The sequence below is a fragment of the Numida meleagris genome, chromosome 3 (genome assembly GCF_002078875.1).
Source record: "Numida meleagris isolate 19003 breed g44 Domestic line chromosome 3, NumMel1.0, whole genome shotgun sequence".
In the NCBI taxonomy this organism is placed as follows: Eukaryota; Metazoa; Chordata; class Aves; order Galliformes; family Numididae; genus Numida; species Numida meleagris.
The window spans coordinates 16,118,454-16,135,614 of NC_034411.1; the positions used below are offsets into that span (position 1 = coordinate 16,118,454).

At 49.0% G+C, this 17,161-nt stretch overlaps 1 protein-coding gene across 9 annotated transcripts in view; it reads left to right on the forward strand.

The window, feature by feature from the left end:
* Positions 1 to 17,161, forward strand: part of SLC8A1 (solute carrier family 8 member A1) — a 97,184-nt gene that overhangs the window by 71,971 nt on the left and 8,052 nt on the right. For 5 of the 9 annotated variants that reach the window (XM_021391314.1, XM_021391312.1, XM_021391313.1 and 2 more), the window contains 3 exons: positions 13,817 to 13,920; positions 15,869 to 15,889; positions 16,581 to 16,598. In XM_021391314.1, the coding sequence (XP_021246989.1) occupies positions 13,817 to 13,920; positions 15,869 to 15,889; positions 16,581 to 16,598 (143 nt within the window). Of the gene's footprint in view, positions 1 to 13,427; positions 13,535 to 13,816; positions 13,921 to 15,868; positions 15,890 to 16,580; positions 16,599 to 16,707; positions 16,723 to 17,061; positions 17,131 to 17,161 lie in introns of all 9 variants that reach the window. The other 4 variants (XM_021391320.1, XM_021391316.1, XM_021391317.1 and 1 more) reach the window with 4 other exon arrangements.

The following is a 17,161-nucleotide window of genomic DNA, read 5'->3' on the forward strand; positions in this document are numbered from 1 at the left end:
GTCTGTTTTTGAGAGATTAGAGGAGGAAATGCAGCCATTCTGCAAGTGCTGGCATGAGCGGGACTCAGTTTGTTACCTGGCTGATCGATGAGTCTTGGTTTGCCTGTGAATACCTCCAATGAACTGCATAGAGCTGGAGGGACTGTCCTGGTTGTGAAAGTGGGTTCATTGCAGTATTTGGCCTCTGGTCAGCCTGGACAGTGTCTTCTGTAGACATCTGTCTGTCTGGTGGCAGAGATCTGGGATGAGTCCTGTACCTCAGTGCGTCAGGTGGGTATCTTTGTGGCTATGGACTAAGAAGCCAGACTTGCCCACTGCTGATGTGTGACAGGGGACAGCCAGCTCCCAGCTGTGAACGAGGTTACTTGGTTGGCCCACAGTCAGCTGATAAAAAGAGTATTTTCCGCACATTTGTGCAGTGATTAGAGATGAAATGCAAATCATATGCAAATCGGTGCAAATCTCTGCTGTGCACAGCCAGCTCTGAAGTTGGAAACTTATTTTCTCTGAGGCATTTGGGCTCTTTCAGTGCTCTTTCAGTGGAAGAACAGGATGAACCCGTCGGTGATGCGAGTGCACAGCTGAACCCAACAGCATAGAAAGAATGGTAAAAGTCAGCCTGAAAGCACGCACTGACCAGCATCAGTCTGGGCTGCAGTGATACATGGAACCTAGTCTGTGCAAAGATCTTTGTTAAATAAACATCTAGAAACCACACAAAGAAATCTTCCACATAGCTCTCTTCCCAGCCTTGTTCCTCTTGTTTACCATGGACTGTCTGGAGCCCACTGGCTGGGATAGCCAGTTACATTGCTAATCAAAATGCCGTAATGGTTGCTGGATATAGCAACAAAATATGTTTCCCTAAGTATCAAATCTAGAAAGAAGGTCTATAAACACAATGAAAGCAAGAAAACAAATTCCCAAACCCTTGCCACAGAGAATAATTGCAAATACATGCGAATGTAGATTTTTAACTCATCTGCTGTTCCTCATTGGCTTGCAAACCCGTAGCACTGCTTCAATCTGCAATGTGGCAAGGCCGTGTTTCCTCACTTCCAGGCAGCTTCGTGGGGACGGCAGGGCCAAGAGAAATAGGTAAATAAGGCTGATGAGTCCTCATGAAACACAGTTGTGAAAACTTTAAAAAGTGCCTGTTTCCTGTAGCTATCAACAAGCTAGAAAAAGGGAAGCCCTATGGGCTGGTTGAATATTTCCCAGTGGCCCCAGTGACAGCTGGTTTTGATTTGCCTGGGTATTGCTAATTTTCCTAGCACTTGTTATAGCCCTGGGATGGAAGTCCTGGCATCCTCAAAGCCACATGAAGGCAGTCAGGAGTGGAGCAGCCAGGCACTGCGATTCAGGCTGGAACCACATCTGGATCAGCTGGCAAAGCCCGAAGCCAAGGAGTGAACACAAATCCAGTCTTGAGCATCCCCCTTAACTGGTGAAAACCCTGCTGAGCTTAACCCTGTCTTCCCGGGAAGATCACTGTCTGAAGGAGCAGCAGGCAGGGAGCCAGCATGAGCAACTCGGTGACAAAGCAGCCATCCCAAAATTACTCATCCCGATTAGCTTTTGAGGAAACAAGGCTGAGCTCATGAATAATAGAGTGAATAACAGAGACCTAATAAAGGACAAAATTCATGGTGGAGATAGCTCTGCCACGTCGGCAAACAGGTTTCCACTGCTTGTTGCATCACCCTCTCAACGCAAGCCAGTGTCAAGGCTATGCATATCTGAGGCCGCTGCAGCTTTGCCTGATTGTCTGGGCTGTGTGTGCCCAAGTGCCTATTAAATATACATGGTCCTGCTCTTTGTTGGGCACCATATGTGTAGCAGGGACATAACCCAGCTGGCTGGAGGTTGAGTCTGCTCCCTGCTGTGCTGGCAAGGCCCTTTGCATGTCGGTTGTCATCCATTTGGAATACACCTTGGGCATTTCTGTCTGGCTTTCTGGGAGCTTGGAAGCACACTTTTCTGAAGCCTATCTGCTAGGTTTTGGATGTGAAGCTGTTTATTTGAGGCACAGAAATGGCAAATCTCTTTTTCACAATTGGAAATTGGAATTTTCCTCCAAAGATCAGTGAAAGCAATCATTATCATGGGGCATCATTTACAGCTCTGCACAAAATAATCCTCCAGACTCTCTGGCAGCTCTGAATTGGAAAACAATAAGGATGATTACTAAGGAATCCTTCTCTTTAAAAAAAATGCATGTTCTTTGATATAGACTGGGGCTGGAAACTGCAGGCACATGGCCAGAAGCCCCGGCCATGCTTGGGCACTGCAGCAGTGATCGTGGTTAGGGTTTAAGCTAACCTTAAACACCTAAATAACTTTGAAAAGGTCAGCTCTAGTGAAAATTTGGACCTACAGCTGTCTGTGACTGTTAGAGGATCATTACTGGGTTGTAACAAATAAACACGTACATGGTCAGTTTGGGAGTCAGTCAGAAAGTAAGTGTCACAATGAGGTGGTGTGCATTGGTGTGAAAGTGATTGACCTCATCAGCACAGGTTTCTGTCACCAAAGGCAATTAACAACAGCTTTGTTTCTGTCTGCCTTCGCCCTAGTCATTGCACTAGGAGGACTCTGGGCAACTTTGTCCTCCATCCTTCCACCCAACATCTTCCGAACCATCTCTGCAGTTCCCACAGAGCCCAGGCTAGATGGATGCTCCCAAGGACACTCCTTACGTGTTTTTCATTCTCTTGGTGTTTTGAGTGCCTCTAGATCTTGTTTTAAATTGTCCTTTTGTGCCCTGTGTCCCTCCTGCAGCCAGGGGCATGTTGGAGCATGGTTTTGCTTCTGGCTTGTGCAGAGTTGAGCTCAGGATCAGAACAGCCCAAAAAAGAGTCAGAAAAGGAAGAGTTGGTCATGGCCAGAGCTCCCTGGCAACTCCTAGACACAGGGAAAGCCCTGCTGAGGGCACAGAATCTGTAATGTCAGGTTGGCACTGGGATAGGATGGAGCATTTCCAGAGGAGATGAAATCTTCCAAGACCTTGAGCTGCCAGTTCAAAGGAGCCTACGCGTTTTGAAAGTTTTTTGAGTCTTAGAACTTGGTCTAATTTAAGCAAATTTTTATGGGATTGGCACATCCTAAGCACTGGAGAGATCTCTCTGCTAAGTTTCATTCTCTGCAGCAAAGCATAAGGAGGAAAGAATTACTCAGTATGGTATTTGGGAAAAAAAAATTCATGGGCAAAGCAGCATATTTCTTCCCTAAGCTGAGCCTTCAGTGCATGAAGCACTCGGCGATATGGCTCTTTGTAACTCTCAGCAGAGGCTGCCCCACATGGAAAGTTTTCATCTCAGTAGCTGAAGTCCGGCAAAGTTTTCATGGAAGGTCCCAGGCAGGTGTAACAACAGGCACTTCAGCATGCTCTGCCTGAAGCTCAAAGCCCTGGGGGTTTCAGTTGACCAGATGAGCAAGCGTACAAGACAAGGATCAGATGGAGAAATGGCATCTGGGAACCATTCCCCTTCTGATGTGTGAAGCAGGAGATCACAGCAGGATGGAAACCAGCTCCTGGCCTCTGCTATTTGTGGGGGAATCACCACTTCCACCTCATGTCAGTGGTTTCCAGATGGAGCTGGGACATGCAGTGTGTAGGGTTTGGAAGAGCCCTGCCTTTGCAAAAGGTCTTCTGGGCTTTAGGTGCAGGCTTTTGACTGTCACAGGAGCAATGCACCACGTCTGCCACCATGGGGTTCTGCAGTAGGACTTTTCATCCAGACTTTTATACATCTGTCAACCATCTGGGCACGTAGATGGGGATTGGAGGTGCTGAGCTGGCCACGAAGAGGAGCCTGTGGTCAGGCACTTTTCTATATTGCCATTTTAAAATGCTCCTGACTGCCTTTACCCAGGTGCAGACTTCTCCCCCAGGAGGAGGGGGACAGCCCATCTCAGGGCTTGCAGCAAGCAGTGACAAAGCACTCACGTGCTCCTCCATGCTCGCCTTTCCCTCGGCCACCCTGTTCCTCTTGTTTCAGCTTTGTTTAAACAGTCTCCTTGGTAACAGGAAGGAAAAGCAGAATTCTTTCATCCTCCTTCTGCCTATCTCAGCACCAGGAGGAGGCATGAAAGGTCTCCCAATGAAATGCCCTTATTAGCAAATATGTTTGCTTCTGTGCTCCCACTGCAGATTTTAACCCCTCTGATCACGCGGGATTTCAGATGTGGTGTGTCTTTAAAAAGAGTTTCTATGCCTAGAGTTTCAACAGAGAGGGCTGTATTTCACAGTTTAATTTATTTGGCAGCAAATCAACAGCTTGTCAGTCAGCAAGTGGTGGCTCTTGAGATTGTCCATGTGATCCTGACCTCAAGTCCAAGAATGCCATACAGATCCTCTGGTCCTTTTGTGGTAGTTTCAGAAAGGTCCCTCTGAGGGGTTGAGTACCAATTGCTATAGCAGCTCCCAAAGGTCTGAAGATGTCTGACAAGGCTGGGAAGAAATGGCATTGCATGGCACCAGGGTGAAGCTCAGGGTTAGGGTTCCTGTCTTCAGAAATGACTATCCCTGGCGTTTGAAGCCTGCACCACAGCAGCATCTCGTGTGCTGATGCCCAGGGGCTTTGTGTTTTCAACAGCCAGGTCTGGTGCAGCACAGGTGAATGGCCCAAGGGAGGCTGGAGCATGTGGGCACCCTGCAGGCAGTCATTTAAATTGCTAAAACAGGCGCGTTGCAGGGGAACCTTCCTTGACAGATGATTACTTACAACTTCTCCTAATAAAAGTTCAATGTGACACTCACTGACAAGCTCATAAAAGATCAAAAGGCTCTTCTGTAGCTCAAAAGCCCATTAGCATCTGCAGAGCCCCAGCAGGGAGAGGAGGTAGGATGTTTGCTTTGTGCTGGGCTGCTGATACTTATCGCATCTGCATCAATGTGCACACGCAAGTCAAGGCAGATGTTTTGTTCAGCAGCTTGTATGTGTGCACACGCACGTGTGTGTTTGCTAAGTTCGAACAGTTGTCAAGAGCAGCAGGCATGCTGGTGTGAGCAGCACAGCAGAACCACGGGCACATTCCCAGTCTCAAAGCCACTCGCTCGATCACCAGGCAAAAGAAGATAAAAGTAGTGATAGTGAAATGCTTTTTGCACTTCTTTTCAGAGTGGAGGCTCAGAACCTGTGTTTGAGTCATAACTCCACAGGGCTATGGGGAGTGCCTCCATCTCCCATCTTGAAACGAGTGGGCTGACCTTTGGGGCTGGCACCAAACACCAGGAGCCGGATGCATCCCTCTCATTGAAACCCATGCCAGGGAAGTTTGAAAAGTACCTTCCTTTGGAGGGAAGCACTACTGACGTTTATGTAAAATCTCTCTGCAGCGACAGCACTGGAGCTGCACAGCAGATGTGTTCTGGGCTTCCTTCAGTCTCGATTCCTAATGCTGAAGCCTCACTGCCACGTTTTGCACGCTGCCCTCTGTTTTGTTTACTCAGCATAAATGCAGCAGAGTTTGCTAAATAATTTATAAGGCTGCAGAGAAGTCCCCTCTGCTGGCTGTTGCTCATTGAAATTCATTTCAAGGAGTGCCAAAATCATTTTGATAAGAGTGATGTCTTCCCTTTGTGGAGCATAGTCATGGCAACTATGGCAGGCACACACAGAGAAGGGCAACGAGCGTTTATTGGAAGAATAGAGCAATTATTGTTGTAAAGGGGAACTTGCCTGTAAAGAAAAGCTGTCTGTGTACTCAGGTGTGTAGAGAAGTGAGAAACGATTGAATGAGTTTCCAAGTGCTTTCTCTTGGGGAAAACATGTATGAGAACAACCAGGGGTGGGGTAAGAGGTAAAATACCAAATTTTGGCTCTGAACTCTGCAGGCTTCTTAGAAATGGCGTTTGCGAGCATTGATATGCAGCAAGAGTGTTGGGCTAGACTGAGCCCTGGGCGCTGAACCCTTTGCTTGCAGCACAAGCTGAATTTTTTGGGAATAATGGCAGTTTTTAGCTGGCATGGGCAAGGCGGTGCAGTGCCAGGGGATGAGTTATTTCTGCCTTGTCAGCTTTCCCAGGCGCCTTAAGCAATTGCTGTTGGGGATGGTTTTGATCAAATTCACATTAAATGTATTTTTCCTCCTAGCCGTTGTCACTTGCATTGCACTGTCTGTGATGCTGTCCTTGGAGATCCAGACACTGATGTAGACAAAGTGTCTCCTGTTCGATGTCCCCATGGTCCTGCCTCCAGCAGGCACGCAGTGAGCTTCATGTGGTGGCTCATAGAATCAATAAGGTTGGAAAGATCTCGAAGACCATCATGTCCAGCCACCAACCTATGACTGTGACCACCCAAGACCATGTCCCTCAGTGCCACATCTGCTCTTTTCTTGAACACCTCCAGGGATGGTGACTCTACCACCTCCCTGGACAGCTTGTGCCAAGTGCTCGCCACCGCTTGATGTACACAGCTAAGGAAGTGTGAAGGAACAGCAAAACTCCAGTTTGCCCAGACCCATGGGATGATCATACCTTCAGCTATCTGGGGATAGTGAAATCTTTAAGTGTGACTGAGGGCTCAGGTCCTGTTTTGGGATGCCTCAAGAATGTGTCATGGTTTTTTGCAAAATGTGACATTGGCAGATGAATCAAGTGTAATTGCCAGAGTGCAAAATTCACAGATCAGAGCAAACGTCAGGGATTCCCCAGAAAAGCAGTGTTTCTGATCTGACAAATCCTGCCCAATATGGCCTTCCTAAAAAGAAATTAAAGCAGCATTCAGCCTAGCATGTGAAATCATCTTACCTGGCAATAGCTCTTGATTCTGCTGCCCCTGCAAACAACCTCCCATGTCTTGCCTCTCCACAAGGCCATGGAGGAATGGGCTGGACAGACAAGGCTTTGCCAGGTCTCTTCTGGTAGCGATGCTCTGGAGCAGACCAGTGTTATGTATTTGAGCTGTGTGTTGTCATTTAGACTTAATGCATCCTGAGGCCAGAGGAGCAGTTGTTTCATGCTGCCAGGGAGATGACAACGCATCATCTGTGCTCTTACAAGCATTGATTCAGAAAGCTTGATTTCTCGGGAAAAAAAGAAGTGCAGGGCAACAAAGAAAATAAGAGAAGCCAAATAAATGTTGGCTCCAGAAGAGAGGGGGAAAGGATTGTTTCCCCACCCTTCACGATTTTTAGTGCCCAGGTTGGCATGCTCACTGTTTTGCAGACATTAGGCTATGCAGCTGCATTCAGGCCTGGGCTGCTGGACCAGCAAACTGAGCTGCCTCATCAAATCTGCTCACTTTACCCTTCCCAAAGCATGTGTCAGGCTTAGCTTCAGGCAGGTTTTCCTTTGCCCTCCACGTCATGTTTGCAGCATGCTTCAGGCAAATTTTCTTCAAGCACGGACATTTCACATAAGCAAGCGCCAGTTCTGCAAAGGGCCCTGCAAGGGTGACTCATGGAGCATCACACAAACATAGGATCCCATCAGCGTGGGGTCAGGGATGGCCATCACCACTGTCTCCCCTCATGCTCCCATTTCTGTTTGACCCTCATCTCCAGTCAGTTGTGCAGTGTATTCTCTGTGGTTGTCTAATTAGCCCAGTGGAAGGAAGTACATGCCATGCTGATAACCACCTGCAAATTTTGCATGCCAAAGTACGTATCTGATGGAGTCAGACCTGTACCAAGCCAGGAGCCCTGTCTGGTTCCCACAGCTCAGCCATGCAGTGTCCATCCCTAGCATCTGCAATAGAGCCGTGGCATCATCAGTGCCCCGAGATGCTTTTCGCGCCACCGGGGCAGGTTGTTGTCATTCCAGATTTGAGCAACAGCAGCCACAGACAAGAGCAAAGCTTGGACCACTTTTGCAACCGCTTTCCTTCACACCCTTTTAGCAGGGAGTTTGGATTTACTGAGCCATGGTAACCACCAGGTCATCCTGCAGAGCAGGACCTTGCACCCTGTGTGCTCACTGTCTCGCATTTTTCCTTCACCTCTGATCAAAGGCAGTGGGCATCTTTGCAAAAGAATTTCTCAAATCAGATCCTGCAAGTGGGAAAAGCCTTTGAACCAAGGGTGATTCTTTTAGTGGCAGTCACTGCCATAGTCTCCATACTGTTGATGGGATGGTCACTCAGGTCTGTAGCTCTATCTGAGGATAAGGTCAGTGTGTTTCTCTGCTTTTGGGTAGATAGGGGATGAGTAAAGTGAGGTGTTTCACTGAGCATTTCCTGTGTGGTGCTGCTGGGATACAGCTGGCAGTGCTGGAGATGATCCTTTCTTGACTCAGTCCCACAAGGAGATGGATAGGGCAGATCCATTCACTGACAAGGATGGAGCTGAAGTGACAGCCTCTGCCTCCAGCTCTGATCATCCCCCTACTCATTCTCAAAACCACTGAGGATGCTTCAGAAAAAAAAAAAAGCAACAATTTCTCTTTTGACATGCAGGTGCTGAAACACTCCATATGTGTGCTCTTTGAGTTGCCAGGAGCCTCCAAGAGTCTTGCCCACACTATTCCAGTGTGTTTTTGTGGGACTCCCGCAGGTCTATCTCTTGAGAGGTCAGGGCTAACATGCTGCTGGTACAGCGAGTTGCTGAGCTTCCACACGGCCACTGCACATCTTATTTCTGAGCCTGCCCTAGAGGAGGTGAGGGGTTTTGCTCTGCCTTTCTGCTTGTGCTTGGGGGAGACTGCAATGGCTCTTCCTGCCTCCCCTTGGGTTTTTAATGGTTATGCATCTGGAGGAGAGGCTGAATCTGAGCTCTGTGAGTCTGAGTCTCCCAGAAGAAGTTTTATGGCCCTTAGGCACCCTGAATTGCTGGCTGAGAGCTGGCAGAGAAATGAGACTCCTCAGAGGGGACATCTCCTGCTTATTGGCATGAAATGGAGCCAAGATTGGGCTGCACGATCTTTGTGTCTTTCCACATAGAATCATAGCCTGCTACTGCTGCCCTCCCCATACAGCTGGGTGGTAGAGACCTCCAGAGAGCATGGCCCAGCATGGAAGGGACAGAAACCCTAATGAACCCTCCCTTCTGTCAGAGACCCCTGGGTAACAGCTACAAACCACATGTGATAAGTTGTTTTGTACATTCTGGTCCACAACTGCATCTTCTGTCCCTCAGGAGCAGGTGTCCCTGTGCTGGCAGAGCGGACATTGCGTGTACCTCCCACGTGTCCCACGCCAGACGTGTGTCAACTGCAGCCCGGATGAGCACTTTCATCATGGGGCCTCTGCACACAGAGCTGTCACCTCCTGCTATCAGGCACAATTTTGTTGTCAACTGGTGGAAGAAAAACCTCATCTCCTCCTGTTTACTTCCCGGCAACAAGACAACTTCCCTCCTCGAGTAGCTGTCAGAAGTGTGAGCAATGAAGCTGCTAAGTGCACAAAAGCACTCCTCAGTGTCTGGGTCTGAAAAGGTGTGTGTTGCAGAGGGAGGCACAGGAGCAGCTAGGGCTCTTGGCATCTCTCACAGCATGGACAGGGCCTTGAACCCCTGCAGTCTCCAGGCAAGATGAGAGCTCACCAAACAGGTGAAAACAGCGAGGCAGATGGACAGGAAAGCCTGGAGAAGGTGGGAATGGTAAGAGAAAGAACTGCTTTGCTCTTGGTGGCTGTCTCCAGCCATGCATTGGGATGTGCTCCTCACTTCTGGTGGCTTAGGTCTAGTTCAGTTGGCCTTGGCCCCGGGCTATGGTTGTACTCAGCTCTGGTGCTGATTTGTATGTCCTAGAGCAGCCCCTGGGCCGTGCTTGCCCCTCTGCACCGTGCCCAGCACCCACATAAGCTGCACGAAGCAGGGAGTGTCTCCAGCCACGTGCCATCTCTAGCTTAAACTGTGACTAATTAAGTGACTGGCTGACAAGCAGATGTATGAGAAATCAATGTGGCAGCTTTCTGCAGGAGTCTAAGAACGCAGGCTGGAATGGGCAGCCCTAGCAAATGTGTTTTCAAAACATCATCTCCAGAGCATGCATCCCTCGTGGTTATTCTCTTACTGCCATCACTGACCCACTGGGGTGGGAAGTGCCTAGTTGTTGTGTGATCGGGTCTTAGGACATCAGAGCCTTCTGCCCTGTGTGCTGTAGTTATGAATCTGGAGTTGGAATTCTTCCAGTCTATATATATAGCTCTCCTGGGTGATCGCTGGAAGTTGAATGGGTGACAAGCTGCATAAGAACATAATTTTCTTTGTTGATTCAGGAATAAGTGTCTGTCCCAGCAGAAAAAGCATGCTACATGCTTATCATCAAGCTAGCTGCTGACTGGTGTATCAGTTTGTTGGTTGTGCTTAGAGATGTTCATTGTCATGTCTCACTGGGCACACTGTGACTGGCTACATGCAGCCTTTAGTTATTTCAGCTCCAGCTCACGTGTGGTCTGAGCACAGTGATGCTTTCTGAGCCACAAGATCTCTGATCTAGGTGCACAGCAGGGTGGAAGTGGGCAGGGGCCTTGGAATGTTTCTCATCCAACCTTTGCTCAGCGGGCCAACATCATAGCACGCGCAGTAGCTTAGGCAAGCTTTGCACATCTCCAACGGTGGGGATAGCTGGCCTTGTCCTTTCACTTGGAGGAAGAAAAAAAAAAGGAAAAAACAAAAGCAGTGTTAAAAAGGCATTGCTAGGTTCTGTAAGAGAGCTAACAGATGTGTTGTGCTCTGATGAAAGCTATCTTTCTCCATGCTGAGCCTGAGCAGACAGCCAGACATGCATGCTGGACCTGACACATCTCTGCTCCTGGACATCTGGCCCTGTCAAGGAGAACAAGTGCTCTGGGGGCCGTCCCCCAGCACATCCCGCCTGCATCTCTCTGGAGCTGATTGCTGATGCTCTGCTGTGTTCATCACTTGTCTGAATCACGAGAGGGGCTTGTGCCATTTCACGTCACTGAATAATGCCGTCTGGACTGGGAGTGGTAGGATTTTTTCAAGCACATGGAGGATTTGCCCAGTGACTGTGCAGATATTCAGGTTCAAAATGAATGTAAGGTCCAGGCAGGCTGCCACCAGGCACTCCTGACCCCATGAGAGAGACAAGTCTGGCAGAGATAGCTAAGGTGGGAGTCCCAGCTCCTTGCACCTGAGCTGCCACCGTATTCTGATGTAGTCTTGCTCAAAAAAATACTTGCAGAGAAATATTCCCCTGCTGCCCTCCATCCGGCTCCTGCCAGCCTGTGTTAGCTCATCACACATGGACCCATCCCTGTTCGTGCATGCAGTTGCACATAGGGTACTTACTCTGCTGGGGCACTGCCAACCAAGAGGACTTCTCCGTGAGCTTCGGTAACCAAGGGTTGTATGGGGTGGCTCCACTGAAAGAGCTTTGCAGTTTGACTGAAACAGCATTACTTGAAAAGAAAGCTGTTCTGGTGGAGAGCATGGGGCTTTGGAGCAAGGGTGGAGATTTGTGTGTTGTGTCCATAAAGACATAATCTTTCTTTTGCTGGGTGAGAAAAGCTGGAGCTGCAGTTCTACAAGATTTGTTTCATTCTTTGATTGCTGGTACATGGAAATGAGCTGAAAATCATTCCCTCAGAGATTGCCTTGGCTACAGACTCAGGGACGAGCAATTTTTGGTACAGAAATGCAGACACTTGACTGGTTTCTCCTTGGCAACACTTTGCCCAACTTTTTGTTGGTATGAGCACAGAGGGGGGTTGCTGGGCCCAGATGGCTTCCATGGGTTTTGGGAATGCCAAGAGGAGGCACCAAGCACATTTCCCCAACGTTTTATTCATCTTCCATGGACACAGGCAGATGTCTGTGCACTAAATGTCCCTGATGTTTCATGGCACCAGCTCCCCTGCAATAATCGCGAATGGCCGGGCTGATGCAGGTACTTTCTTTTACCAGCAGAGAATGCATCGCCGGTCAGATCAATCCTCCCATGCACTCAATTGGGGCATAATGCTGGGTAAGGCAATAACCCCACTCCTACTAAAGACCCAGGACTTCAGCTGGGGGACAGTGAAGAAGGTTTCAGGGTGCTCTGCAGAGTCTGGAAGGCAAAATACAGTGCAGTGCAGATAAGCCATGCTCTAAGAATAATCTGTGTTATTTCTGCATAGCTGTTTCTCACGCAGATGTGGTCTCAAACATCATCAGAAGGAAAGTCTTTTCTCTGGGACTGCAGTATCATCCCAGGGACAAATTTGCCTCAGCAATTTTTTGCTGATTGGAAATGCATCCAGAGAGCAGACTTGCTGTTTGTTCCTCCTAGCCTTGTGCAGCAAAAAGAGCACTGCACGTGTCTGCCCCACACAGAGCACTTGCTCACACCCTGGAAATGCCACCCAGAAAACTTCATTGCAGCAGCACCTACTGGCAATGGCAGCTTCAGCCCAGAGGCTCCATACTGAAGTCCTTTTGGTGCTGGGTCTAACCATCGGGAGCAGCTTTCTTCTGGGTTTTTTCTTGTGAGAGAGGATTATTTGCAGGGCTCAGAAATGCCGCACGCGGGAAGGCAGAGCACACCCATAGGAAGCTTACATCTTGATAGCTCTGCTGCCCTCAGCATTGCTGAAGACAGCTTTTTTAATTAACTTTCCTGAGAAGGGCTTTGTTTCATATGTGGAGGGAGGGTGCAGAATGCATTTTAATGGGAGTTGCCAGGAGAATTATTGATTTGGCGAGTAATGTTTTTGAAATAGCGCCATTCTGTTAATTCTGTCAGATCCTCTGATAGCTTGGCTGAGAGCATTAGGTTTTTAATACGCAATAATTTCCCCTAACTCATCAATGCATAGCAAGATCAGCTGCATGCTTGGTAACCATTTTTCCTACGTACAAAACCGTTGCAGCGATAATTACAAACAGGACAAATTATTACGGATATTCATTCTAAGATTCCATTACCCCAAACTGTGCTGCATTGTTACACTTTTCACAGCCATCACTTGCTCTTGAGTAAATGGTTTCATTATAAGCATGAAGGGCAAACTTAATACACTTCTGACTCACAGTGAACAGCACAAGAAATCATCCTGGCTGTTCCTCTGAGTGCTTGGCAGTGTTTGCTCTGAAAGAGTAAAACGTTCCCTCTGCTGCCAAATACCTGTCAGCCGGGCAGAGGGGCTCTGCCCAGGAGGGTGCAGCAGATGGGACCGCTGCATCCCCTGTGAGCTCGTCCGCCAAAGCCCACGAAGCCCACGTGGAACAGCCGATGGTCCTGCTGCAGATTTGCTGTGCTGGGGCTGGTTAAGTGGGAGCGAGCCACCGAGGGGCTGCTTTGCACCTGGAGTTTTTGGAGGCACCCTGACCCCGTGGTCCTCCCTGCTCGTCCTCTTGGCCTCTCAGCCCCTGCCTTTTGCTTTTGGCTGTGCTGCCCCTCTGGCTGTGCTACCAAACTCACTGTTTTCTCTCCACAGCTGCCTTCTTCTGGCCTTTCCACCCTCTTCCTCTCCCTGTCTCCCTCCTCCCTCTTCCCCCCTTACTCTTGAATCTTTATTTCTTCTTCTCTGTTCCAGCAAAACGATATCAATCAAGGTGATAGATGATGAGGAGTATGAGAAAAACAAGACCTTCTACCTAGAGATCGGGGAGCCCCGGCTGGTGGAGATGAGTGAGAAGAAAGGTGGGGGACGTGCTCCGGGGCTGAGCCCAGCCTGTGTGTCCCTGTCTGGCTCACTCATGCCTAGCACCTGCAACACCGAGCTCGCATCCACAGCGCCTGCGGAAAAGGGCAGGAGCAGGGCCCCCAGAAATCCCCAGGGATGCTCCTGCCCTTCCCCGCCTGCCCCATTGGGATGTGCAGCCGCTTCCCTCCCTCCCCAACCATCTCGGCACCATGGCGGACATGAACTGCATGCGCGTGCGACGCCAATCATGTGTTTGCCTTTGTCTTGTGTTCCCACAGGAAATTCATTGCCCTTAGAATACTTGACCGTGAGGCGTATGAGAAAGAGTGCAGTTTCTTCCTTGTGCTTGGGGACCCGGTGTGGCTACGACGAGGAGTGAAAGGTGTGAGAGTAACACCAGACCAGCTCTCGAGACGCTGCCGTCCGCTTTTCTCTGTGTCTCCCTACTCTCACACTCCTTTCTCCTCACACTCTGGCTCCCGGCTGTTTTGCCCTCCTTCCTTTGAAGCTTGGCCCCTGCAGCTTTTTACTCTGTTTTCTTTTCTCTTTCGTTTTTGGGGGGACTCCGTCTCGGTGGAGAGGGCTCCCCCTGGTATCCAGGCAGGGCACGATGAGCATCGCCAGCCCCCACGGACATTTTGAGCGTATCACCCTGCCACCCCGCAGCTGCAGCTTCATTCAATTCAGTAGAAAATCCAGTCTCCAGAAGCAAGCGACGCTGCATCATTTTTATCAGAAGATAAAGTAGCCTCTGCTTGAAGTAAAATGCATGGCCAGAGCAGTAATTTCAGTCTTTTTTACGCTGGCACTAGGGTCTGAAAATAGCTCAGAATCACGGCACAAGCAGGTAATGCCGTAAGATGCAATCAATCCAGGAGAAATCAGGTTACACTCAAATAAAGTTTCATGGCTCTGCACTGGATAATAGCTCCTCATAGGAATAATAAAAACAATTTCCTCTTTCATTACATAAAATAAAAACATTTCTCAACCAACTACAAACCTTCCCAAAAAAGACATGGCTCACTTAGTTTTCCAAGCTTTCTTTTTTTCTTTTTCTTTCTTTTTTTCTTTTTCTTTCTTTTTTCTCCCTAGAAATTAACTAAAAATTAATGTCAAGGCTAATCCTCCGCACTATTGGTTGCCAAGCAAGAAACAATTTTAGAGCTACTTAAGATAATTAGTTACCCCACAACAGTCCCTTATGAAAGCCTTTGTAACAAATTGGCAGGAATGGTTGGCCTGCCTGTCTGGTTTCTGGGACAGAAGCTCTCCCTGAAGCAGTCATGGGGCTGACACATACTACTCATTCAGGACAGAGAGGGTCCCCAGCAGTCCCCAAGCTGAGCAGGGAGGTGCCACTCTATTTCAGCCTAATATCTGGCAGTGATGCTGCATTCCCCTTCTGAACAGGTGCCATGCAGGTCAGCTGTGCCGTCCTCTCTGTCAGGTTTCCTGTTGTTTTTGTGGCTAGCTGGGTTATGTGAATAGCTATCAGGAGCCGGGCTAAAAAAAAATCAGAGAGTTTCTCACCCTCCTGGTCACAAATTGAGGGTACCTGAGAGATGTTTGGTTTTGCAAACTAGCTAGCTGAAAGTCAAGTCAGGATTTAAAGGGATGCTATTTGCTGCTTTGGCCATGCTGTGTTTGGGTTTTTTCTTGAGCCAGATTTTGTGTTTGGTTTTACGAGAGGCAGTGAGACGGAGTGAGCAGTGCTCACACCCTGCAGATGGGAGCACCCCTGAAACGCCACCGGTGGGCCATGTAGCCACACTGTGGTCTCTGCCTTGGGAGCCAGAGACCCACTATGCACCAACGGAGAGCCTTTTTCCTTTGTTTCAAAAACCTAAAATGTTGAGTAACCAGATCCCTGACCCAAACTTTGCCCCAGACTTCTCTCATTCCATATGTCAGAAGCACAGCTGCCAGCTGTAGTGCTTGCTCCCCGTTAGGCAGCTGGAGAAGGTCAAAGCCATTAGCCACTGCACATGGGCCATGTTGAGTCCTCCTCCAAGGCAAAACTGCCCCCGAGACCAATGGAAGATCTTGCACATATGATTCAAAGGGGAAGAATGAATTTTGGGAGTGTGCCTTTTATCTCATATCCACCCCGTGTATGCTGTCATTTTTATTTTAAATCCACAGTCCCATGAAACGTTTCTGTTCCTTTATTTTTAGTGCATCTCTCTCAACACTAATGGTATCCTGCAATTTTACAGATCTGAAAGCTCTGCCCTGGGATCTGGAGTTTTTCTGTGAATATTCTTTTTGATTTCATTATTCATTTACTTTTCTTCTTCTGTGTTTGTCTCTGTCTGTCTCCCTCACAGCGCTGTTGTTGAATGAGCTTGGTAAGCGCACATTCCTTTTTCTTTTCCATTTTTCCAGTTTGTCTGCATATTTTCGGAAGACGATTGATTTTGTTTGACATTTTTTCTTGCTCACAACATTCTCTTCTAGGGCGGTCAGCACTATTTAAGTAAGCTCAGGTATCTGATGCCCCATCAGTCCTCGGAATAGAGCCCGAATGTCATTATTGTTAATGAGTGGTAACCCACCATGGCAAAGAGCATTTCTGGGGAGTGGAGTAGTAACAGCCATAGCAAACCCACCAACAACCCTAGGTCACAAAACCACACCGTGCAGATTAGCCCATAGCCTCTTACATGGCAAAAATAGAGCGGGCTGGTGACTTAGGGACAGCAAAATTGGCCAACCCATCTGGAAGAGGTGATGCCAATGGTGCCTCCTGTTTTGAAGACAGGGAGGGAAATGGAGCACCCCAAGCCTCCTGGGCAGGCTATGTTAGGTGCCAGGGAATTACAAATGCGTTTGGGCAGAGTGTCCCCATGCCATCCCCGGGCTAGAGGTAAGGGATTAGCGCCCACCCCCACGCAGGGCAGGAAGGACCTCCATGTCACTGTAGGCTGCAGAGGGCTGCTGTGACGATGCTAACCCTCTCTTTCTCTCTTTCTCTCTTTCTCTTTTTCTTTCTCCTTCTCTTTCTCTCTCTCTCTCTCTCTTGTTTTTGGTTTTGTCTAGGTGGCTTCACCATCACAGGTATGGATTTCTGCCTTCCCCCTGCCCGTCCCCCTTCCCCTCCTAATGGCTGTATGCTCATCCTTCTCTTTCCTCTTGGTTTCCTCTTTGCTTTTGTTCCGCCCTGGAGGGAAACTCTGGAAGGGTAAGCAGGTGGTGAGGCCACCCTCGCTCACACCGCGTCCCCTCATAGCACGCCCAGCCTGCTACGCATGCGGCCCTCAGCAAGACATGGCGGCCGGGAAAAGGCCCAGCAGGCCACAGGGCAACCTCTCAGGAGCACTGTCAGTGATCCCTGAGGCTACAATAAGGCTCTGGCCACGAGGCCAGGCCTTTGGAACAGCTCTCGGCAGGCAGGGGGCCAGCTGTGTGGAGCCATGCTAACCCCGTGTGCAGTAGGACGTAGAGTTTACTAACAGCACAGCATGGGTGTGCAGGGGGTGTGCGGTGCCTCCGACTGATCTCCTGTTGGTCGCTCCAATAGGCAAACCTGTCTTCAGGAAGGTACAAGCTAGAGAGCATCCTCTTCCTTGCACCGTGGTCACCATCCGAGGTACCCAGAGGTCTAACACAGACTGATCAGT